Here is a 27,297-nt window from a genome sequence, read left to right as displayed (position 1 = left end):
TTTAACTACGACAATTTGAAACAAAAAACATACGCTCTTTTTTTATAGTGATTGAAGTTCATATTACTTTGGTGAACCTTTTTCAATGTAAAATAACTGTTCTTCTAATATTTTACGGAATTCAATAATTACTCTCGAACGTAAAACATTGTGAGTCATATTGTGACAGACACATTAAACCGTTCATTTGCAAAATTATTTTATTTATTTTTATTTTCATATATATAAAAGATAGGGATGTGGGTTTTTTGGCCATTCGTGTAGGGTTTATACATGCATTATATATATTTCTTTTTGGAAGAGAGGACCACTTTTTCAGATCTGTGCAAGCTGATATAAAACACCCAACAAAGCTATAAAGAGCCAACACCAACTACCAGTATGCTGGTCCTTGAGAGAGAGAGAGAGAAAAAAAAAACTTAAAATCATTTTACACACAAAGACAGTTCTAGAGACACAGAAAAAGAAATTTAGGAATTACCAACCAAAGTAGATATGTTTTGTATAATGTCATTTCTTTCAGTATCACCTAGCCTTATATACACACACATATGTATCTGTCTTATTAAATTAAACCACAATTTCATATTAAATGTGTCTAGTGACTGATGGACACTACTTGCATGTGACATATACAACTAGATGTGTATATGTATACACCCAATGACATCTACGCGTTAAAGTCGTTGTCGTCGTGTTTTGTTTGATAATGATTATTCTAAATCTTTAGGCTATCAATATAAATCTAGTACAATTTAATTTTGGTAGATGATTTGAGTGTAGTTCGGTCGATAAAACATCAATTATCATCTCAAAAATTGATGGTTTGATCACATCTATCTTGTCATTGGTGGACTAAGAAAAATAAATAAAGCAATATAGGTAATGTTTGTTTGTTATAATAAAATGTGTCTGATGATGGTTTCCATTTTGGTACCAGGTATGTTTGTTTGAATTAAAGGGGTTTATTTAACAAAGTTTTTTGTCTTTTGTGAATGACTTGTTTTGAAATTACTTTTGAAATGCTATGAGAATGGTAAAATTACTTTTGAATATATATAATTAAGGCTCGTTTGGTAATCATTTCGTTTTTTGTTTTTGGTTTTTGAAAATTAAGCCTATTTCCTTCACATTTCTTACAATAATTTGCATCTTTCATAAATACAATGGTTGAATTCTTAGCCAAATTCCAAAAACAAGAACAACCTTTTAAAGCTACTTTTTTAGTTCTTAAAATTTAGTTTGGTTTTTTAAACCATTGGTGAAAAATAGATAATAAATGAAGAAATTAGAAGATAGAAGTAGTGTTCATAGGCTTAATCTTTAAAAAAAAACAAAAAAAAAACAAAATAGTTACCAAAAGAGACCTAAATTTATCATAATTCATCAGCTTAAATTTTTGTATTAATTAGTAGTTTAACTTGTAATATAGCACAAAGTTCTTTGTTTTTGAACTCCGAAGATTTCATTTCTTCTCTGTTTAAATTTTTCGTAAATCATTAGCTTAAATTTTTCGGTGATTAGTGATTAACATAATATCAAAGCAACTCAAAAACTAGGTTGTAAGGAATGATACACATGGCCCCTACATAAGGATATATTGAGCATTCCACATTGAATAATTCAAGGGACCTCATGTTCTTTATTAGATAGATGAGCTACTCCTCTTATTGTCAATTGGTTTTGAGATGAAACCCTATATTATTGTGAAATTTATTGAGGAAGATTCTATTATTTCTTTCATTTTAGATGATCCACAAATTCGTAGTGACTTTTGAGATAGTAACGATTAACCCTTTCTAAAAACATATTATTTTGTTATTGTTGTGAATTTGAGGAGTACGACGGCGCACAACGAGAACATGTATATGGAGAAAATATAATATAATAATAATATATAATAAGATAAATAAATATTAAAATAAATATAATATAATATAATATATAAATTTATAAAATAAATAAATAACAAAAAGTAAAAAAAATAACAAAGAATGGATTTCTCTACTTTCTCCAATCTTTTTGGATTGATTACCAATATGTGTGTCTTTCAAAACCCATCAAATGCCACTATTTATATGTAATTTGGCAAATAAGAGGTGGATTACATGGACATAGTGTGTAATCTTGAGACACATGGACAACACATGGGGTAATGGATAAGTGATACATGGTCAATGGACACTAGTGGTAGGCATCTACATTACACCTAATTTAACATATTTATAATACTCCCCCTTAGATGTCCATTATATATGAAATATGTCTCATTAAAACCTTATTAGGAAAAAAAAACCCACTGGGAAAAAAATCTTAGTGATAGAAAAATAGTACATATTTCATATAATCTGATACTCTTAAAAAGTATATTTACTCCCCCTCATGGAAACATCTTTGAGATCTCTGAGTCATCGCAATCCAATGTTGTGCACTAGTTTTTCAAAGATTGCGGTAGATAATGCCTTTTTAAATAGGTCTGTCAGGTTATCTTTCAAACAAATTTGTTGTACAGCGATGTCGTCATTTCCTCCAAGATCATGAGTGTAGAAAAGTTTCAGCAAAATATATTTTGTTCTATTTCCTTTAATATATCCTCCTTTGATTTGGGATATGCACGTTGTGCTGTCTTCATATAATATCGTTGGAAGATTTTTACTAGAAGAAAAACCACATGTTCCATGAATGTGCTGAGTCATTAATTTTAATCATACACATTCTCGACTAGTCTCGTGAATTGCAAGAATTTTAGCATGATTTGAGGAAGTGGTTGTTATGGTCTGTTTCACTGATCGCCATGATATAGCAGTTCCTCCACATGTGAACAGATAGCCTGTTTGAGATGTAGCTTTGTGTGGATCAAATAAATATCCAGAATTTGCATAACCAACTGGATCAAATTTTGATTTATTTGAATAAAACAAACCTATGTCGATTGTTCCTCGGAGATAATGGAGTATATGCTTAATTTCGTTCTAATGTCTTTTGTTGGAGAAGAATATATCTTTCTAATAAATTTATTGAAAATACAATATCTGGTCTTGTATTATTAGCAAGATATATATAAGTGCACTAATTGCACTAAGATACGGTACTTCAGGACCAAGAAGTTCTTCATTATCATCTTGAGGTCGAAATATATCTTTCTTCACATTAGGGAACGAACTTCCATTAGAATATTCAATGGATGTGTTTTGTCCATATAAAATCTCTTTAAAACTTTCCCTGTATAAGTCAATTGATGAACAAATATCACATCTTCTAAATGCTCAATTTTCATGCAAAGGAAAAATTTTGTTTTTCCGAGATCTTTCATCTCAAATTCTTTCTTAAGATATCCTGTTGTCTTTGAAAGCTCTTCAAGAGTCCCAATTATATTTAAGTCATCAACATATACAGTTATCATAGCAAATATTGACTATGATTTCTTTATAAAAACATATGAACACATTGGATTGTTTTGATATTCTTCTTTCAACAAATATCCACTTAGGCGATTGTACCACATTTGTCCTGATTGTTTCAATCTATATAGCGATCTCTGTAACTTCATTAAATATAATTCCCGGGAATTTGATTTATATGTTTCAGGTATCTTAAATCTTTTTTAGATTCTCATATAAATATCATTATCAAGAGGTCCATATAAATATACTATGACTACATCTATAAGATGTATATCCAAACTTTCATATACAATCAGACCAATTAAGTATCTTGGTGCAATTGTACCCACCACCAGAGAATATGTCCTCATAATCAACCCAAAGTCTTTGTGAAAAACCTTGTGCAACTAGTCTTGCTTTATATCTTATGATCTCATTATTTTCATTTCTTTTCCTCACAAATACCTATTTGTATCCCACAGGTTTGACACCTTTTGGTGTTCCAACTATTAGTCCAAAACCTGACGTTTTGAAAGTGAGTTTAATTTTGCCTCAATTTATTCTTTCCACTAAAGTCAATCTTTTCTATGTTGACATTTTTCAACAGATTTTGGTTCATAAACCTCATTTTAAGATATAATATTAAGAGCAACATTATACGCAAAAATGTTGTCAATAACTACATGAGTTTAGTTCTATCTTTTTTCTATCATGATATAGTTTATTGAAATCTCACTATTACTTTTATGTCTTCCACCTTCCTCATAAGTCATGTCATGAATTTCTTCATGGGTATTTACATCCTCAACCAAGTCTTCTTGACTATTAATTATTTTTCTTTTTCGAGGAAGTTTATTTTGGAACCCACTAGTCTACCAGGCTTCTGGCGTGTTCAAAACATTAGTGACAACTTGTTGTGGTGGGATATCAATTTTCAATGGAACATTTGCAACTGGTATTTGTGACTTAGTTACTTTCTTTGTATCTATAAATACATCTTGTAACTGATTTTCTATATTTTACAAATGAATTATCTTTTGAACTTCAAATTCACATTGATCTGTACGGGGATCTAAATGAGACAATAACGATGTATTCCATGTAATTTCTTTTTTCAACTTCTTAATTCCTCCCCCTAATGTTGAAAATTTTGTCTCATTAAAATGGCAATCAGCAATCGTGTAGTAAATATTTGATAATTGATGGGGAATCATATCCAATATATATTTCTAATCTTCTTTGAGATCTCATCTTACTATGTTGTAGTGGAGCAATTGAAACATATATTGCACATCCAAAAATTCTTAGATGGAAAATATTTGGCTCATGGCCATAAGCAAATTGTAATGGCAAGTACTTATATGATAAGATACTACCCTAAGCATACAAGTGACGCTGCATGCAAAATAGCATGTTCCCATATAGATGTAGGAAACTTAGCTCTCATGAGCAATGGTCTAGCAATTTACTGCAAACGTTTTATGAATGATTCTACTAAACCATTTTGTGTATAAACATGAGCTATAGGATGTTCAACACTTATCCCACATACAACAATTATCAAAAGCTTGGGATGTAAATTCACTAGTATTATCAAGACAAATGGTTTAATTGTATAATCAGGAAATTGTGCTCTTAACACTATAAGAAAAATGAGCTCCCCCGACGCCTAAATCTGCCATTGGGAGCTCAATCGTCGGGAGATAAGGTCTCTCCCGAAGACGTAAGAGACCGTCAAGAGTTCCTTAGGACCTATCTTCTGACACGCTAAAGGACTGTCGGGAGATAGAACCTATCTCCCGACGTCGTCATTTAGTCGTTGGGAATTCCAAGGAACTCCCGAAGGATCTTCCGACAGCCGTCGATCACCGTCAGGAGATCCGATGATAAGCAAATAAGTGGCAATGATAAGGAGCTGACCAATTGAGAAGCTCAACAAGATCAAACCACCTCAAATGAAGAGGAAAATGAAGGTCACCAAGCTCAAACTAGCTCAATTGTATCTCAAGCTAAAAAATCCATGGGAGAACATTCCAAGTCAATCCAATCATGAGGCAATCATTATGCCTCAAGGACCAATGACAAGAGCTAGAGCTAAAAGACTTGAAGAGAGATTAAATGTTTACTTCCAAGCTAAATTTCCAGCCTATCATGAAGAGTTGCAACCCTTCAAGCTCCAAAAATCACTTAGGCACCCAAAAGTCCTAATGAATTTGGAAATTCAGATTCATCCCCATGTTTAATGCTTGATGTATTAATTTATTTCAATGTATTTACATTTACTAAATATTCATGTATTTAGTTGATAAATGAAAGGTTGCATCCTTTTATAATGTCTTTTCATTTAGTATATATAGTGTTGTATTACATTTGGAATAGATAGAGAAGAAGATTTGAGAAATGTAATATCGGGTTTTAAACCTTGAAAGCTTTTTAAGCTTTGTTTCTTGTGTGTTCTTGAGATAGAATGCATGAATATTTGGAGCATTCAAGCAAGGATTGATCTATCTTGCTTATGGAGTGCTTTGAAAATCAAGGGTTAATGGGAGTTGAAGCTTTGTCCAATCCTTGGTTTATTAGATCATCTAAGTAATTTGTCATCTAACCTATCTTAGGAATTGAGATCAAATTGGTTATGGGGTCTGTTGAAGTTGAGTTCTTTGGGTATTGTTTTTCAACATTGTTCTTAGATCTGATTTTCGAAGGTTTCTTAACATCTGATCTAGTATATACTAGATCGCTCTCTTCCCCTTTCCCTTCTTCCCTATTAACCCAAATTGAAAACCCTAGCCGTCGCCCACTTTCCGTCGTCACCTCCCTTCCTCTTCCCATTCTTCGTGCCTCTGCCTCGCCGTTGCCGCCATAGGGCGTCTCCCTTCCCCTTCCCCTTCTTCCCCATTAACCCAAACTAAAAACCCTAGTCGTCGCACACTTGTCGTCACCGCGTCCCTTCCCCTTCCCCTTCTTCGCACCTCTGCCTTACCGTTGCCACCGCCTACCCTGCCTGGCCTGCCTTGTCGTGGCCGCCTCCCTTGTCATCGCCCCATTAACCCCTTCTTTCTGCGTCTCTTCTCCATTTCCTTCCTCGTTCATTTCCTTGCCATCGTCGTTCCATTGCTTGTTGTCCACCGCTCTGGTGTCCTTCGTAAGCTTTCAAGAGGTTTGCCCACATCCCTTTCATTTCCTTTCTCTTATTGTGTGAAATCAACCCATTGTTTCATTTCTCATGAATTTGAAATCCGATTACTCTTTGAAATCCGATTACTATTGCTTTGATTTATTGTCATTTAGCATCTATCTCATTTGTTGTTCTTTAAATTAAATCTAATGTTTCTAGCATATGGTTTTTTTCCTTCCTTGTTGCCCTAATTGAGATTGACCCATTTCATTACATTATAATTTCTGCAATTTGGTGGATTGTAGATGTTATTGTGAGTTATAGATTGTGGATTGTGGATGTTACAATTTCTACAATTTGGTGAATTGAGTTTTTTTTTTCCTTTTAATTCTTAAGGTTAGGGATTTAGTGGCTTGCTTAACTAAAACTAATTAAAAATATATTTAAAATTTACTATGATGTTTGTGTGTGTGACTAAAACTTCTATTGAAAATTCTATGAACATTTACTCATCACCCTTCTTAAAAGTTATGTCATGGTCTCTATTGATGAGCATGGATAAGAAACTGATTTTAGAAGTTGATGATTTTCTTAAGTTTTCTTTCTGAAGCCTAAAATTTTCTTGAGTTCTAATAATTGTATAAAGAAGTTCAGTTTGGCTAACCTGAATCAACTATTCAAGGCAGTACTTGTGAAAGAACTTGTCCGTTCTCTCTTATAGGATATGACAATAGTGTGTTCATTTGTTAAGAGAGTTTAAAGGGATTCTTCTCAAAAGATAAACATGAAGAGGTGGATATTCAAACTAATAACAAGAGAAGTAACTGATGTATGTTATTTAGTTTGTGAGAAGTTCGACACATGTATAAGTAAAACGATACATCACATAGTGTTCACCTCTGTTAATTCAACTAACTTAACTAAGGAAAATTCAACTCTATACCCCTAAAAATACTTTGATTTTCAAACCAAATCAATAATATTAGGGGCAAAAAAAGGGACCCCTTTTACTTATTACTTAATTTTGGACTTAGTTTAGGGGCAAAAAAATCAATAACTTTAGGGGCAAAAAAAGTCAAATCACTTATTAGAGATTATTTAAAATTTTAAATTCTCCGAATAAAGTTGGAATTGTTTATTAAATTAATCAAACTCGTGCTTAATAAAGACTTTGTACTTTGTCATCTAATACAGGTTATTGTTTTGGATTACAAGTTGGTCAGAAAAGATCTATTTTTAAGGATGAATAAAGAATGGATTAAACTAAGGAATAAGTTTGTGAGGTTATTGTACTTTGTCCTCTAATATAGGTTTCGTGTGGTTTTTTATATTTATGAGAAGTTTCATGTTTGTCGTGGGGGTTGGGTAGAGTTTGATTATAATCGTTTTGCTCATTTTTTCATTGAACTTGGAGTTTTTGTGTGTTTATGAATGTTTATGAAGTTCGAATGTGTTGTGGAGGGTGGGTCGAGTTTGGTTTAGATTATTTTGGGGAGAAAGTTTGAGTTTTATGTGTGTTCGTTCTTGTTTATGAAGTTTGAATATGTTGTGGGGGTGGTTAGAGTTCGGTTATAATCATTTTAGAGTTGAACTTGTAGGTTTTTGTGTGTGTTTTTTATGTTTATGAGAAGTTTCATGTTTGTCGTGGAGGGTGGGTAGAGTTTGATTATACTCGTTTTTCTCGTTTTGTGGTTGAACTTGGATTTATTGTGTGTTTATGAATGTTTATGAAGCTCGAATGTGTTGTGGGGGGTGGGTCGAGTTTTTAGATTGTTTTGGGGAGAAAGTTTGAGTTTTATGTGTGTTCGTTCTTGTTTATAAGTTTTAATATGTTGTGGAGGTGGGTAGAGTTCGGTTATAATCGTTTTGGAGTTGAACTTGTAGGTTTTTATGTGTTTTTTTATGTTTATGAGCGTCGGGAATGTCGTAGAGGGTGGGTAGAGTTTGATTATACTTGTTTTACTAGTTCTACTATTGAACTTTGAGTTTTTGCATGTTTATGGATGTTTATGAAGTTTGAACATGTTGTGGAGGGGGGGGAGTGTTTGTTCGGTTATAATCATTCGGAGATGAGGTTGGACGATTATGACATTTGTGAATGTTTTTGTTTATGAAGTTTGAACGTGTTTTCGATGTTTAAAGATTATAACATTTGAATGTTTTTTTTTATTGTAGGATGTTGTACGGAGATGAGGTTGGACGATTGTTCAAGATGTTGTGTTCCAGACGTTCTTTTTTTCTGTATTTATTGGCGTTGTTTTCATTTTATTTCTTCCATATTTCTAAAAACAAATTTCTTTTATTAGTATCGACTTTGTTTTATTGTAGAATCTTGTAACTTTTCATTTATTTGTTATAGTATGGACTTCATTTTCTTTGTTTTATTTATTGTGAATCTGTTGGAGTTGGTTAATGATACTTTACAGGTTATTCAGACCAAATTTTAAAAAATTACAAATTATAAATTAAAAAAAAAATTAAAATCAATATTCAATCAATGAAGGAACTCCCCACGTATATTTTAGCACGTCGGTAGTTCCCGTAACTCTCGACAAATAAAATAGGTCGTCGGGAGTTTTAGAACTCCCGACGCATAAAACAAGCTATCGGGAGTTGTTCTAGGAACTCCTGATGCTCTATTTTATGCGTGGGGAGTTCTAGAACAAGTCTCGACGACCTATTTTATGCGTCAGGAGATCGTCTCCCGATGGATTTTGTTCAACCAAACTCCCGATGATCCATCTATCGTCGAGAGAGGTTCTCCCGATGCAATTTCCACCCATTCCTGGCGATTTCGGGCGTTGGGAGAAGTGCGATTTCTTGTAGTGTAACTTAATTATTTGAACAAGTAATCTTGCAAATGCAAGATTTCGGCTTGATAATAAGCACACGTGTAACCATCTGCTAGATGCGTCTATTAATACCACAAAATATCTAAATGGTCACTTGGTATGAAACCCGGATTTCAATTTCTTTACTTAAGCAGGTAATGAGGGGAATTAACTAAGAATAAGTTAAATCCTATGTTAAAGAGAAAGAAAATTTGTCAGTGTTGAATAGATTTTCCTTCAGTAGCTTTGAGATAAGCCTTAACTAGTGAAATTTGGCTAAAAGTGAAGTCCAAAAAAGAAACCATGTGTTTGATGTTAAGAAATATTAACGCATGAAATGAGACTAAATTTGTTGAAGTTAAAAGGAGTTAAGCTTTAAAATCAAAAGACAACCATACGTTGAGTTTATGAAGTTTGCCCAAACGTTGGCATGACAAGGGACGTATGTTGGTCGAAGCATTGACAAGAGGCATTGCCAAAGGTTGCTCATGTGTTGAAGTTGCGTGAGCGAGAGCGAGAGAAGCTTGAGCGCAAGGCTCTAGGCAGACGATCGTGTAGCTACAAGCGGCGCTAAACGATGTGAAGTGATGCGCTAGACGATAGAGCTACACGATAGGCAATAGCACTACACGATCAGTGTAAGTGCTAGACAATAGGCGTAAAAGCTAGACAATAGCACTAGACGATAGTACTAGATGATAGCGCTAGACGATGAGCTTAGACATTAGTGATGCGTTAGGCGTGGGCACTGGGCGATAGATGCAAACGCTACACGATGGCGCTACACGATGAGTATGAGCGCTACACGATAGACAGAGTGCTGGACGATGGGCGTTGCGCGATAAACGCAGACACTGGGCGATGGCATTACACAATAAGCAGACGTGTTAGACGATGGGCATGATGCATTAGATGATAGGCGTCAGCGCTACACGATGAAGCTAAACGATTGGCGCTAGACAATAGCACTAGATGATAGCGCTAGACGATAAGCTTAGACGCTAGACGATGCGTTAGGCATGAGTGCTGGACGATAGACGCAAATGCTACACGATGAGTATGAGCGCTACACGATAGGCAGAGTGTTGGACGATGGGCATTACGTGATAGACGTAGACACTGGGCGATGGCATTACACGACGTGTTAGACGATGGGCGTGATGCATTAGACGATAGGCGTCAGTGCTACACGATGAAGCTAAATGATAGGGACAGGAGCTATGCGATAGGCTATGCGCTGAACGATGAGCGTTGGCGAGATCGTTATTAGCGAGAGATACATGATAGCGAGATCATTGAGAGCGAAATATCACTAAACGATTGAGCTATGTGATGAGGCATAAGTGTTATGCGATGAGACATAAGCACTAGACGATTGGCAACAGCGAAGGGCTGGATAATGCACGACAGCGAGAGGGTTGGATGTTAAGTGACAGCGAGAGATCCATTAGACGATAGGGCTATGTGATGAAGTGCAAGAGCTGCATGATGGACTAGATGATGGGCCAAGTGTTTAGGTGATGTTGAGGCTTGCGTTACGCAAGGCTAATGAGTTCACCCAGATAAGTGGTTGAACGAAGAAAAGGTTGAGCTTGAGTTATTAGAAGCTGGACGAATAGAGTTTCATGCAAAGGAAGAATGCATGAGGAAGACAATTCAACTCCATGCAAGTAGGTGAGTGGTATGGAAGTAGGTGAATAGCAAGGAAGAAAGTGGTGGCAAAACATGGTGTAAACACTCCAAAGTAGGAGGTGTCTTACGTTGAAGGCTTTGTAAGATGAGAAGGATCAGTTCCTTTGGCCTATAAATACCACCACGAGGTATTTCTTCAATTCATAATCCGAATCCTCTTCAAAGAACGTTAGGAAGAGTGTTAGAGGGTAGACTTTGAGGAGACTATGTGTTGATCATGAAGGGCATGCGTTAGCAACAAGACCATGCGTTGATCAAGAAGTTCTAGGAGGAGGAGATGTTGTCGGACAGTGGGGTCTGGAAGTAGCATCAACTTGGGATGAGAAGTTCTCCCAGAATACTCGTGCATTTTGAGTGTAAATGTTGCTCATGCGTTGAGGTTGCATGAGCGAGAATGAGAGAAGCTTAAGCGCAAGGCGCTAGGCAGATGATCGTGTACTATAGGCAGCGCTAAACAATGTGAAGTGATGCGCTAGACGATAGAGCTACATGATAGGCAATAGCACTACACGATCAGTGTAAGTGCTAAACAATAGGCGTAGAAGCTAGACAATAGCACTAAGTGATAGTACTAGATGATAGCGCTAGACGATAAGCTTAGACATTAGTGATGCGTTAGGCGTAGGCGCTGGGCGATAGATGCAAACGCTACACGATGAGTATGAGCGCTACACGATAGACAGAGTGTTGGACGATGGGCGTTGTGCGATAGACGCAGACACTGGGCGATGGCGTTACACGATAAGCAGACGTGTTAGACGATGGGCATGATGCATTAGACGATAGGCGTCAGCGCTACACGATGAAGCTAAACGATTGGCGCAGGAGCTATGCGATAGGCTATATGCTGAACGATGAGCGTCGGCAAGATCGTTATTAGCGAGAGGTATGTGATAGTGAGATCGTTGAGAGTGAGATATCACTAAACGATTGAGCTATGTGATGGGGCATAAGTGTTATGTGATGGGACACAAGCACTAGACGATTGGCAACAGCGAAGGGCTGGATAATGCACGACAACAAGAGGGCTGGATGTTAAGCGACAGTGAGAGATTCATTAGACGATGGGGCTGTATGATGAAGTGCAAGAGCTGCATGATGGACTAGATGATGGGCCAAGTGTTTAGGCGATGTTGAGGCTTGCGTTACGCAAGGCTGATGAGTTCACCCAGATAAGTTGCTGAACCAAGAAAAGGTTGAGCTTGAGTTATTAGGAGCTAGACGAATAGAGTTTCATGCAAAGGAAGACTTATGCATGACGAAGACAATTCAACTCCATGCAAGCAGATGAGTGGCATGGAAGTAGATAAATGGAAAGGAAGAAGGTGGTGGTAAAACATGGTGCAAACACTCCAAAGTAGGAGGTGTCTTGCGTTGAAGGCTTTATAAGATGAAAAGGATCGGTTTCTTTGGCCTATAAATACCACCACAAGGTGTTTCTTCAATTCATAATCTAAATCCTCTTAAAGAACGTTAGGAAGAGTGTTAGAGGGTAGACTTGGAGGAGACTATGCATTGATCATGAAGGGCATGCATTAGTAGCAAGACCATGCATTGATCAAGAAGTTCTAGGTGGAGGAGATGTTGTCGGACAGTGGGGTCTGGAAGTAACATCAACTTTGGACAAGAAGTTCTCCTAGAATACTCGTGCATTTTGAGTGATTCCAAAGCCACCTAAAAGCCAAGGGAATCTACTTTTCAAGGTAAGGCTGCCGAAGAAGAAGCTCCAAGGAATCAGGCTGGAGGATGACGAAAAGATAGAAGGGTCGAGCTCTCGGATAAGCTTAGGCCAGTCTTGATGTTTTGAGGATTCCGGCCAAACTACAAGAAGTTCTGAGCTAATATTTTAAGGTAAGCTTCCTAAGATATTTTAGGGCATATTTTTAAAAGGAAGTATCTCGAAATAAGGCCTGAAACTATGAGTAATCTAAGCTTAAAGTTGAATCTGGAATTTAGGGTTCAAAAGGGAGCCGAGGAATCAAGGAACTTCTAGAAAGAGGTTCCTAACGACCAAGGTGGGTGGTGATTTCCCTTAAAGTCTTAAAGCATATCTTTTAAAGTATATGTATATTCTTATCTTTTGAATGAATAATTAGCATGAGAATGAGATTATGTGAACGAGATAGTCAAGGGGTCAATAGACCTAGTTCCTGAGCCTGGAAGTAGAACCTCATAGGATGGTCAAGGGATCAAGAGGTCTAGTGGGATGGTAAGAGGGCCGGCAGGCCTAGCCTCTAAACCCATAAGTAGGGAGCTATGTACATATAGAAGACATAAGAATCAAAGAGAATGCAAGAGAGAGTAAGCATTTATGATTAGCATCAATTTAACTATCTACCATGCATGTAGATAGAGTTGATAGCAGACTCATTCAAGGTTGAGGTTTGAGTATTAACCTCGTATTTGTGATATGTTTGTATTATATATGGGTTGAAATAGACTATAGAAGTTTCTTACCACTCACTGAGCTTTGTGAAGCTCATTCTTTTCTTTCATATTTTTCTTCCCAAGTAGTGAAAGGTGAGGAGTTCCAGGGTGCTTCTAAGGTCAAGATCTGCCACAGCCACAGCCACACTCCCGGGGTTTTAAGAGTTGTTGTTGTAAACTTTGTAGTTAAGCCTAAGAGTTGTATAAACGTTATACTTGTTGTAATAAAATGAGCTTAATCAAACAGTTGTTTATATCTTTGGCTTAAAGTTTTATGAGAGTAAGGAATATCAGTTGGGCAGTAGGTATAACAAAAGAGTGGTATCTGCAGTCCTTCACACCTCTCCTCGGGCTTAGAAGGCGGGCTTAGGGCGGGGTGTGTCACTTGATGGGTTAATAAGTTCACATATATCACCATGAATTCGTTCTAAAAATCCAGGTGATTTAGTCCCCACTTTGATTGGTGATGGTCTAATGATTACTTTGCCTTGAAAGCAAGTATCACATGATAATTCATTAGATTGAAAAATCTTTTGGTTTTTCAATGGATGCTCATTTGAATTCTCAATAATTCTTCTCATCATCATAGACTCTGGACGAGTTAATCTTCCATGCCAAATTATAAATATGCCTTGATTCATGAACTTCAGGTTTGTTGTTGCCTATGTTTCAATTACTCGTATATGAGTATAATATCATTCATAAGATAAAGTAGACAACTCTTCCAGTATACATTTTTCATATGAGAAAGTAGATATGATATAAAGATACTCTATATTATTCTTTTTATCAGTTTCAATATGATAACCATTGCAACGTATATCTTTAAAACTAAGTAGATTTCCCTTTGATTGATTAGAGAACAATGTATTGTCAATTGTAAATTTTGTTCCTCTAGGAAAAATAATATTTACTTTTTCAAACCCTACAATTAAGTTTGGAGAACCTGATATTGTATTGATCTTTGCTTCCAACATTGTCAGTTTGGAAAAATATTTTCTACTTGTAAGTATTGTATGTGTAGTTGCACTATCTGCCAGACATATATCTTCTTTACTTATTTTTTAGTCACCCAACATATGAAAATGATCCAGACTTCTTCATTAAAAGAAAATAATTACAATAAGAAAAACAACATTTGGAATGTACAAAGGTTAACATCTATACTAAGAGGGAAAAAAAACATGGAGATGAATAAAAAAAACAACATTAAGTATAGATATTTTCAAAGTCAAAGGAAACACTTGATGTTCCATCAATTCTGCCAATTCTCTCTTCAAGAGATTCAAAGAAGTCTGCCGCATTCAAATTTGTCATATGGGATGAGTCAAATATCTCATTATCCTAGTATGCAAAATTGGCTTCCACATTTTTCTCTTTTTCCTTCAATGACGCTTGATAGAGATCAACTAAGTGTTTTGACGTACGACAGGTATGTAACCAATGCCCAGTCATTCCGCATCGAAAATATTTATTTTCAACACTTTTCGAACTCTTATCTTGTGGAGCTTTTCCTTGATGATCATCATTTTGTGTGGTTCTCTTGAAATTTGAATGATTAGAATGACCATCACAAAATAATAACTATTTCTTTCTCTACCACGGTCACAATCTCGACATAGCCACGACCTCAGTCATGATTATTATTAAAATTCACAGCATTCACTTTAGGGAATGATGTCGTCCCGGTTGGTCAAGATTCATGATTTTTCATTAATAATTCATTATTTTGTTAGGCCACGAGAAGACATGAAATTATATCAGAATATTGTTTAAAACCTTTTTTTCTATATTGCTGTTGTAGGAGCATATTGAATATATGAAATGTAAAAAAATTCTTCTCTAACATATCAACATTAGTAATTTTCTCTCCGCATAACAACAGTTTCGAACTGATTTTAAATAATGCGAAGTTGTAATCACTTATTGATTTGAAATCTTGTAGCTTCAAGTGCATCTACTCATAGCGAGCTTTAGAAAGAATAATTGTAGTTTGATGATCATACATCTCTTTCAAATTTTTCCACTAGTATTTTTAAAAGAGAGTTTTAAAACAATTGTTCAACAAAAGAAAATCTCAATATGTGCTAAGATTTAGTGACATCATGTAATGTCACCATTACTCAACATTAATTAGTTCATTGTCTTTAACTATTTGATAATGAAAGGTAGCTTCTTATAATTAATATAAAAGGATAATGCTTGTATGATTAACCAATGTGTCTGATTAAGCAAGATCACCTTAATTTCATAGTGACCTTGTTAGAAGATCAATTGATTATCTCAATATAAATACAATATTAATAACGATTAAACGTTAACATATTCCATTGGTTAAGACATTAAAATTTTCTTTAAATTTTGAGAGCAAAAAGAAAAAAATAAAAAATAAAAAACTTCTTTAAATTGTCTAAAATAGAATTGCTACTTGTCCGAACCAAAATAAGATTGAATTAATGGTAGTTGAGTAGGGAAGAGAACATAATTAATAAAATCAAGGGAAATTATTTTAAAATGACACAACTATTCAAAATACTTACAAATAATAACAAAAACAGTCTATTTGTAATAGATCACAATAGAGTATTATCTATGTCTATCATGGCATAGATAGACACAGACAGTAATTTATCATAGTCTATCGTAGATAGGTAGTAAAATTTTGTTATACTTGTAAATATTTTGGTTAATTTTTCTATATTTGAAAACAATCCTATAAACAACCTAGTTATTTTTCTATTATTATTTTTTTATAACAATATCAAGCTTGTAAATTAACTTTAAAAAAAATCAGCCCCACATAAGTGACTTTTTTTATTAGAAAAAAATTATTATAAAAGGGATGTTTGATATTTATTTATATTTTTTGTTTTCTTAAAAAAATTATTCATTAATAATTTCTTTATTTTATAATCTTCCCTATGAAATTAATTTCAAGTATTCGAGCCAAATTTTAATGACGAGAAAAGTAATTTTTTAAAAACAAGAATTTATGAAATAAAGATAAAATTTCAAAAGTAGTTCAAAAAAACCAGTAAGTATAATAAACAATAACCTTGTTTCTAAAAAGGAAAAAACCTACATTGTCATGAAAAAGAGAATTTAGCTAAAACTTTTAAAGCGTTTATAAGAAGTTGAAAATAAAAGAGAGAAATTCAATTATATGCTTTTGAACATCCTAACCAAAATGGGAGTAACATCAATATTCTTTACAACTTAGTTTGGTTTAGTTTTTGTTTTTAAAAACTTTGGACCAATTCTCGATTTGTGTGTATTGCCCTATTAAATAACATAGAGTTCCATTTCAAAACCAATTGCCAACGAGAGAAGTAATGCTCATCTATCTTATAAGAAATGTGAGTCTCTTGAGTTTTCCAATGTAGGATTCTCAATATGCCCCTTAAATTGGTGTCTCTTTTGGATTCACCATTCTTGATCGAATCCAATTTCTTTTTATTGGATTGAATACTTGTTCGGACTTTATGGGCTCTAATATCATATTAAATAACTGATTGACCCAAAAGTTTAAGTTTAGGAGAGATAAATTTAGTATCGTATCATCTAACAAATTAGCAAAAATTGAATAGAAGAGTACAAATTGCAACATTCAACAAAGTCGAAGGTCCAATTTGATGAAATTAAAAGTTCAAAGAAAAAATTGATATAACACGACAGATTTAATGATAAAGGTACAATCGTAAAGCCTCATTATAATACCAAACTATTTGATCCATGTTTTTTTAGTTCAATAGAGTGGAGTGAATGCCTGAATTTCAAAGATTGATGTATAATAGTTTAAATAATTGAATTATGCTTAAGTTAGTTAGCTTTATATTAATGGCTTAGTTAAGGTGTCAATGTGTAGTTGTTAATAATTCTATTTGCTTTGAATGATATGATGCCAAAATATTTTGTTTATTTTTTTTTATGATATGATATATTTCTTGTCCAAAAATAGGGAATTGTTAGAAAATATATATAAAAGCTCCCTCTTTTTGGTTCATAAGCTTCAACACAGGATTTATTTTTTAACTAAAGAAAGTAAGATAATAGTTCTCTCCCTTTTATGGCAATAATTTTGTTGGATTTAAACCATTATGATATACCCACCTAATCTTTTTGGGTAAAAGTAGACAATTTAAGAATTATTTTCAAATATAGAAAAATGAATCAAAGTATTTGTAAATATAGCAGAATTTTACTATCTAACTGCAATAGATTACTATCTATTATATTTTACTATTGTTTGTAAATATTTTTAATTATTTGTTTATTTAAAATAATTTTCCATAATTTAACTCTATTAGCTTTGACCCCCTCCACAAATTATAATTATTGAATTTTCTAATAATATACATTGAATTGATCAAATCATAGGTTCAAGATTCTAAAAATTTGTAGTGTTTACATTTATTTATTTTTTTAATATAACAAATGTGTGTATAAAAAATTGAACTTTCGACTGAAGAAAATAGTACATATAAATTATTGCGGAGTTATTAATATGTATATTTGTTGATTTAAACAAAACTCAATCTATTCAAGACATTAATAACCTACCTTTTTAAATCTCGGTCTATCAAGCTTGAATGTTGGTGTGTTTTCACTTTATTTTACTTACAAGAATACTTTCAAGAGCAATCACTAAGAGAATTTTAAAAACTAATAATAAAAAAAAACAATTGATTGCGATTAAAAAAAATCACATATCAAATATGAGTTACTTTCTTAATGTTCGATCATAAAAGACTTAATTATATCATGAATAAGAACTCCAATAAATAATATATATTAATTAAAAAAGTAAAACCATGAAAAATAAATAAATAAATAAATATATAAAAATTTAAGTCCAAGATAAACAAAGCTCACATATCAAACTAAAGTTGGAAATGGTAAAAAATAAAAATAAACCTCCTCGTGAGTCAGAAACCCTAAAAGTATAACCCTAAAAAATGACAGTTCAAGTAAAGCTTTTTTTTTTTCTAATTAAAGGAGAGAGTAAATAAGAGGAGAGAAGAATGTGGCTGAGAGAGAGAATGAAGAAGGGGAAAAAAAAGCTTTCCACATCAAACAAAAAAATAAGGAAGCCAAGATGGTACTTTGAGAAGCCAAAGCCTCTCTGATCATAACTTGTGGCCTTGTCAGGGTTCACTCTCAGATGGGTCATCACCAATACACTCCCACTCCCCACACCCTTTATAGACCCCACACATTCTCCCCTTCCCTTCTCCGTTACAAATCTCGACTCGACTCGATTCGACTCGTCTAGTCTCAATTTAATTCTTTTATCACTATTCTCTTCCTCCTCCTCTACTATAACCGATTGTTTTTAATTCTCTCCCGGGTTGTAGCGTAGGGTTTCCGAAACCACTCGAAAACCACCGTATACTTTCATGGACAAGAGTACCAGTGAACGAGAGACTCATGATTTCATGAACGTTGAGTCCTTCTCTCAACTTCCATTCATCCGTCCTACGCCAAAAGAAAAGGGCATTAGACTTTTTGGAATAGAATTCGGAAGTCGAAATGTCTCCGCTTCCTCCGTAGAGGAATCGGAATCCGGCGAGACTATTATTGCATGCGAAGATGCGAAAGAGAACAACGACAACAACAACGGCGGAGAAAGTAGTCGGAGATTTGAATGTCATTATTGTTGTAGAAATTTCCCTACTTCTCAAGCCTTAGGAGGACATCAAAATGCCCACAAAAGAGAGCGCCAACATGCAAAAAGGGCTCACCTTCAGTCAAATGCAACCGCTATGGTTCATGGAATTGGAGCCTTTTCAGATGCGGCTCATGTTTATGGGCTCATGAACTACCAACGCTTAGGCGCCACTCCTTCTAGCCTTCAGATTAATAATTACCCTTCTTGGAATAGAAATTCACCCGCCGCAGCCGCAGCCAGATTTTACGGTAGCCCTGGTGGGCAGTATTCTCCGACAGCGGCTGCAACGCCTATAAACGGGAGCCCATTGGCGATGTGGAGAATCTCGGCCGTTCAAAATAATAATGTACCGTCGTTTGGCGGTCGGGAGCGGTCGTCCTTGCACCCGTTGCCGATGTTTTCTGGAGATGAGATGATGAAAGGCGGCAGCGGCGGTGGCACCACCGTGACTGGTGGTGGGTCCGACGGGTCTCATCAGACCGGCCGGTTTGTTTACGAAGCAAAAACGGCGGACCAAGTGAGTTTGGATCTTCATCTGTAATAATTTAATTAATTGACAAATTTCTAAATTGACATGAATTTTCCTATAGAGATGATGGAATTTTTTTTCATCTTCTTTTATATGCATTTGCCAAAAAAAAAAAAAAAAAAAAAAAAAAAAAAGAGACAAAATTCCGGCCACTGGAGATGGATTTAATAAAACACTAATCGATCAAATGTTTGTTTCTTTAATTTCTCTGTAAAATTTAAATTTTGTTTTTTGTTTTTTATTTTTGTTTTTCTCTTATCCATATATTTCTGACCTCTCTTTGAATTGCAGCCAACCAAAATTTTTTTTAAGGAAAAAAAAAAAAAGAAAAATACAACGTTAGATATTGATTTGAAAATAAAATTATTTGGGGTTTCTTGAAGTTCTTGTTTTAAATTATGGCCATATATTGTGTTACTTCATTAATTCAAGAACTTGGAGAGTAATAATTAACATAAAATTTTCTTTTATGAGTTTTTTGGTTCTGTTTTTGTTCCTTTGAGAAACCAATTTAATTTTTTTTTTTTTTAATTTCTTTTGAGTTCAATTACATAAGAATTAAGCATATTGAGAGAGGAGAGAGTTGGAATCTGTGTTGAAAAAATTGGTTGGATTCCTCTGTGGAATCAAATAGAAGAAAATCAAGACATATCAATAAAAAGGGTTATTTTCCTTGAAAAATACAATTTTTCTTTTTCTTTTCTTTTTTCATCCTCAAATACATAGATATAAGACATGCCTATTCAAGTACAATGTGCCTCTGTTTTTTTCTTCTCCATCTGTTTTAGTTTTTGTTTTTCGTTTTTTCCCTCTAATTTCTTTCATGTTCTACATCTCTTTCTCTCACGGAAGGAAATTGAATAAGAAAGAGAAAAGTACTTTATTAAAATAAAAAATAAAAGAAAAGCATCGTGAGCTACATTATTTTATCAATCAATATTGTAAGAGTTAAAAGATCGATCGAACATGTACTAAGGTAAGTGAGTTATTTTTATTAGTCGAAAAATGTTAGTAGTACGAATTGGATCGAAAATCAAACAGGACTAGTGAGATTTTAGCACATTGGCCTATTTTTTCCCCTTCCTTTTTCCAAAGAAAATGTGATTGAATTTTAGTTAACTACCTAAACAAAAACAAGTAGCATTCATTTTTTTTGTACAAATGACTCCATTATTTGTACATTTTAATTTAAAGCTTTCAAAAAGGATAATTTGGATTTAAAAAAAAAAAAGCATGTAGCATTTATTTAAAAAAATTTTAAAAAAAGAAAAACCTATGTAGATATCGAAGTAGCCCAATCAAAGTGTTGAAGAAATTGATTGTAGGGGTTTTCAATTTTCCTCTCTCTTAGGTCAGATGGAACAATAAATTATGGCCAACCCTCTTTTATTTCTTTAACATTGGAGAGGTTTCATCCAATATCTTTTGAGCCCACAAAGACCTGAGATAAATTATTATTGGCCCTCCAAAAATATATAATTAATTAATTAATTAATTAATTAATTAATTAAAAAAAAGTTGACTTTTCCACAAGCTTCTTACTTTCAATGACTAGATATTCTTTTTAACATTGAACCTAATAAACTTGATATAATAATGGTAATCATGATGGTGGACACCTAAGTTTTAAGTGTATAAACTCTTTTAGTAACAAAAAAAGGTTATGTATGTACATAAATGGTTAGAAGGTAAACTTTTGTCTCCCTTTATAAAAATTTCTGGTTTAGCTCCTGCACACTACATGGATTTTATCCCTAGCACGGGGCCACTCGCTCGACCAACAACAACGTCATCGTAAAGAACAGTGTGGGCAACCGAAAGCCACTCGTTTTCGAAGTCGGGACTGAAAAAGGAAGAGGGGGGCAAGAAAAAGAAAAGAAAAGGAAAGGAAAGAAAGGAATCTACATGAATGTGTTGAATGGAAGAAGGAAGAAGCATAAGCCTGAAGTGAAGGGTACATATGGATATGTAGATCATGTGGGGTTTTTGGAGTGCTAAGAGGGGGGACCATAGCCAAGCTGCTGATAGCTTAGCAAAGATATTGGAATATATGGGCTGTGATGTTAGATTGGAAATTTAGAGGTAGTGGAATGGGAATGAATGGGAGGGTCATTCCCATTTTTCAAAGCAAAAATATATATATAATTATAAGAAAAATATATGGGTGCATCTTCGGTTGTTATTTTTTATTTTTTTCTTTTTTTCATCTCACCCAATTGTTTAACTATAGTTTGTCATGTGTCAAATTTTTTTTTAAAAAAAAAAAAATTGAATTTTTTTATTGTGTGGTTCGACTGGACTGCAAAAAGACAGAATCAAGTCTTAGACAAATCGATGTATTATTGCTATAAAAAAAAATGATTGCTAAGTTGGATGAATATGGAATGGATTCTACAATTGAGAAGCTGGCATGGGTCACTTCTAAGTGTACATGTTTCTTAAAAACACACATATTCATCGGCAAGGACTTCTAAGTACCTAGTAACACGAATCTATTACAATCTAACTCTAAACGTTCCGTATACTTTTTTGTCTAGCGAAAGTCAATAGTGGGCTACAATTTGGTCTAAGATTCTTTTTTCTATCTATGATTTATTTATGCGTTATTCTATAAAATATAAACAGAAACGTGTATGATAACTAACCCCAAAGGAAAAAATTATTTAAAAGGATAGAAGAACTTAAGGGCTTAAAAATGGCAAAAACAAGGTTGAAAGAAAGTGAGAGAGGAAAAAAGGGGGAAAAGAGTGTCCTGAATTTGGCCTCTACGAGGTCTTTTTGAAACAACATGTGAACGTGTATGGTAGTTAGGTTCTGCCATCTTTGTTTTTCCATCTTTTGTACTGCTGCTTTTGTGTCTCTCTCTCTCTTAGAGTATTTTTTTTTTTTTTTTTTGGGAAAGGGTTCCAACATCTTACTATAAGATTAATAATACAAACATTATGTTAGTTGAACTATATTCATTTTTGACGAGAGAGATTATTGATTAAGCAGAGGAAGAGTTGCAAAAAAAAAAAAAAAAGAGAGTGAATTGAAAATTATTATCTAAATGGTAATCTAGTAGGGGAAAATGAGGGGTTTTTTTTTTTTGTAATATGTAGGGAGGGGAAACGAACCTTTAATTTCAAGATTAATAGTACAAGTACTATGTCAGTTGAGCTATGTTTATCTTGACGAGAGAGATAATTGATGAGGTGGGGGAAGAGCTGCAAAAATAAATAAATAAATAAATAGTGGATGAATTGAAGATTCTTATCTAAATGGGAACTATAGATGATAGGGAAAAAGAAGGCAATTTTTTTTTTTTTTTTTTTTTGACAATATATGGAGAGAGAATCGAACCATTGACTTTTCGAAAATCATAATACAAATACTATGGCAGATGAATTGTGTTTATTTTGGTGAGAGATTATTGATTAGGTGGAGAAAGTTGAAAAAAGAATAGAGGGTGAATGGATGATTCTTACCTAAATGGGAACTATAGATGGTAGGAAAAAAAGAGCCAATTTTTTCTTCTTTTTTTCTTTTAATATATAAATAGAGAGAGAATAGTACTATGTACAAAACATGAATTTTATCTTTGGAGGTAGCAAGGAGGGGCCATGGTTTAATTTCCCATATCTTCCTTTTTTTTTCAACAAATTTAATCAATCAAACCCTAATGTGTGTCCCATTGTACTTATTAAAGCCACTCAACAAATAAACCCTAACTCTATTCAATTCAATTCAATTAAATCATTTATAATGCCAATACTTATCATAAAATCTAAGTCAGCCCTATATATTTTGTTTTTGAGAAAATTTCAATTTACACCGTCTAAACTTTAGGGATTGTATCAATTTAAATCATGAACTTTTATAAGTGTATCAATTAATATCTTTCTTCACACTTAATTCTAAAGTATCATGTGAGACATATAGTTATTTCAATCAAACTTTTAAATTATTGTAAGTAAATCAATTTAAACAATTTATTAAGATTACATTTGAAAATTTTCCATACATTCAAATACTTACACATTTGTAGAATTCTTTTATGTCAAACTAATAAAATGGAGGATTATAATTGACACATGGATATTTTTCAAAAGAGATCCTATTAAAAGTCTAAAATGATTCACTTAAGAAAGTTTAAGGGTTTGATTGACAAAACTATATGTCTCACACGATGTTTGTCCAAATAGAAATGTAATGAGGGATATAGATTAGTGAATTTATAAAAAATTGAAATTCAAATTGATACAATTATTAGTTCAATGTTTAAATTGATACATCTTAAAGTTTTTCTTTTCCCTTTGATTATTATTGTTGTGTTTTTTTTTTTCCTCATAATAATGCCTCAACTTGATCTAACTAGCTTCCACCCTAGACTCTTTTATTAATCTAGAAAATTTTGTTCTTCCAAAAGAAGAGCTTGATTTTTGGCAATGTCCTGGAAAATTTTGTTGTTGCACTCAATTCAATTAGATGATATATATATATATAGGGTTGTTTTTAAATATAGAAAAATAAACCAAAATACTTATAACATGTAACAAAATTTTAGAATTATCAATAATAGACGCTGATAGACACTGATAGATACAAATAGACTTCTATCAGTGTCTATCACCATCTATCATTGATAGTTCTAAAATCTTACTATATGAAATAATTTTCCTATATATATTACAAAATATAGAATAGGAGAATTAGATCTCTGATTTCGAGGTTGATAATATGAATATTATATCAATTGAGCTATGTTCATTTTGTCAAAATATTTATATGCTACATATAATAGGACTTAGGTTGATTTCTTGGAGTAAATCTAATATTTCTATATGAGGCTTAACTCCTAGGCTATTATATGGAATGAAAAGAATAGAAAGGAAATAACAAAAAAAAATGTTCATAAAAATCTAAGAAATAATTATTAATGAGATGTGTTTATGTTACAAAAAAAAAGGAAAAAAAAAAACCTAATTCAAAAAATTTCTTCAAACTTAATTAAAAAAATTTGGTAATCTATTAATCATTTATGTTTGACAATTGAATATGGGTGTGGGTTTATGGTACTTGTAGTTATAGTGAAGCAAAGGCTGTTTAAAGATGAGGGATAAATCTGATACCACTATTATTTTCTTAAATAAGAGATACCACTATTATTGCTACTTCTTTATCAAGAAGTAAAAATTTCAAGCTCTTTTATAATTAATTATGATGTTTCTTCTATCCCCTCTTTTTTGTCTCCTATTCCAACAAGAAAATCATAATTATTAAAGATTATTTTTTTGTAATTATATATCAAAATAATTGAATAAATTTCTTGTAAGGCTATGCCTATACATATATATATAATATATATTAACATTAATTACTTAATTGACCCAAAGTAGAGATCATCTACACCATGATGCCTAGTGCATTTTATATGCAACTTTAAATCATACAAATAATTCCTTCAAAAAAAAAAAGCACAAAAATAATTGATTCATCAACTATTAATTCTTCAAATATTGACTACAATCTCAAAGATCTTGGTATTTAATTTTATATTATGCACATGGGTTAAATATCTATAAATATGATGATTCTTTCTTTTCTTTTCTTTTCTTTTTTTAACCAAAATAAGCATGAAAAATAGAGGTCCGATTTTTCCATCGAGAGATGGAAAGGCTGACTTTCAATATTTTTTTTTATGTATATACCAAAATGTTGATAGAAGTATCACGTCAATCTGAGTCTAGCTTAACAAATACGTATCAATTAATTATCATTCCATAGGTGAACTGCGGTTTTTTTCATAAAGGTAAGGGTATAGTTTCAAAGGGAAAGAAGTAATGCGTCTTAATTGTTGACCTATGTTTATGTTGGTAATACTTTCATAAAATTTATCCTTTTTATATTTATTTGGACATTGACATTTTAATTAATCCTTGTCACATTTTTTTTTTCATTTCTTTTCACTTATTTTATATTTTAATTTTGTTTACTCGAGTAGAACTTAAAGTTTAACGGGAACAAATGAAACTAATATAAATTTCAGACATTCACATATATAACGTAACGTAACATATGAAATCATGCTTCTAATCAATTCATATCAAAAAGATCAACCTCGATCTGAGCGTAGTTTAAGTGGTCAATATTCGTAGTTTCGTATGTGAATTGCAAGTTCAAGCCATGTCATTGTAACACATATAATTTTAGGGAAAATCAATTTTACACTAGATTTTGGAAGTTGTATCACTTAAAGTACTAAATTAATAATTGTGTCCAATTCTATTTTTAAAATCATTATACATAATTTTCACACGTATATGATTTTGAAAAACATTTAACATTATTTTCACTTGATTGTTCTATGTAAAATTTATTAAAGAGGGACATATTAACACATTATCATAGAGGTAAATGTTGGAATCAAATAGATAACACCGAAATTTTATTAATAAGAGATGTTTTTTATTTTTCTCTGCTTATTTAAGTAAAAAATGATATGATTTTTTTTTTTTTTTTTTTTGGAAGAAGAATAGGTTGAGTTAGTTTATTACCGTTGATTTTGAAAAGAAGCAATTGAAAATGGTAAAAAAAAAATTAAAAAATTAAAAACTTAAACTAATTTGAAATTGTTTTATTTTATCTAAGCTTTGTATTAAAAATCAATTTAGTTTTATTGTTACCCTTTACTAAACTATTTAGCAAAAAGCTAAATCTATTTCAAAACCCAACACCTAATTTACTATAGGTACATATATGTGACTTCAAATATTTATCCACACACATTAATTCAAAAATAATATTTTTTTTAGAGATAAAAATAATTGATTAAAACACAAAATTTGTTTAGAAATCAAAACGAACAAAACATTAGAAACTAAAATAAGATTTCATCTAACAAATACTTAAGCTGGAAAAAGAATGTTGGATGAGTCTTTAAACTCTTTAAATTTTAAAATATATGTCTAATAAGCTACGAAAACTCTAATTTTATATATTCAATAAGTTCAAAAACTCAAAACACAACATTAAAAGTTTAGAAACATATATTAAACACTTTTTAAAGTTTTTTTAAAATTTAAAAATCTAAACACGACATTTCATAAGGGATCTAGACACGACATATAAGGACTTATTAGACACAACACTCAAAATATAGAACCATATATTCATAATTTAACTCCAAAAAAAAAAGAGGCTAAATCATACAAAATACCCTTAAACCTTTTACTTTGTACTAAATATATCTTTAAACTTCAAAAAAAAAATTCAAAAATATCCTTAAAATTTTTTTAAAAAATGGTTCATTAGCTCCATTATCGTTAATTTTAGATGAAACGTACCACTAATGTTTTGTTTAAAAAATTCTTCCACTTTTAAGAATTTTAAAAATACCCTTAAATTTCTTTTAAAAAATTTTAAAAATACGTTTATTAATACATATGAATACAAACTATTAATATTCGTTTAAAAAATATCCTTTAAAGGGAAAATAATTGTGTATTTAATTAGGTAAATAACAATGGAAGAAATTTCTTGAAAAGGAGAGTGATAAAGAATAAAGCAACGGAGCAAATATATATATATATATATATATATGGACAATAACATTGATGATTGCTTACTTTTTGAGGACAATTGTCTGTGCTGCTACCAAGTGCACAGTA

The 27,297-nt window shown here is 32.5% G+C and overlaps 1 protein-coding gene across 2 annotated transcripts; it reads left to right on the top strand.

The window, feature by feature from the left end:
- The first annotated feature begins 18,494 nt into the window (after window positions 1–18,494).
- On the top strand, window positions 18,495–21,929 carry ZFP8 (zinc finger protein 8). 2 transcript variants are annotated; one of them, XM_039050272.2, is made up of 2 exons: window positions 18,684–19,636; window positions 21,376–21,929. In XM_039050272.2, the coding sequence occupies exons 1-2, from the start codon at window positions 18,848–18,850 to the stop codon at window positions 21,493–21,495; spliced, it is 909 nt and encodes a 302-aa protein (XP_038906200.1). In that variant the 5' UTR covers window positions 18,684–18,847; the 3' UTR covers window positions 21,496–21,929. The 2 variants fall into 2 exon arrangements, with proteins under 2 accessions (XP_090162982.1, XP_038906200.1); XM_090306856.1 differs by lacking the exon at window positions 21,376–21,929 and having other exon boundaries at window positions 18,495–19,851.
- The last annotated feature ends 5,368 nt before the right edge of the window (window positions 21,930–27,297 follow it).

The sequence above is a fragment of the Benincasa hispida genome, chromosome 11 (assembly GCF_027475165.1).
Source record: "Benincasa hispida cultivar pf3 chromosome 11, pf3_genome.v1.1, whole genome shotgun sequence".
Taxonomy (NCBI): domain Eukaryota; kingdom Viridiplantae; phylum Streptophyta; class Magnoliopsida; order Cucurbitales; family Cucurbitaceae; genus Benincasa; species Benincasa hispida.
The sequence above is the reverse complement of the archived record's forward strand: the minus strand, read 5'-3'. Positions and strand labels throughout refer to the sequence as shown.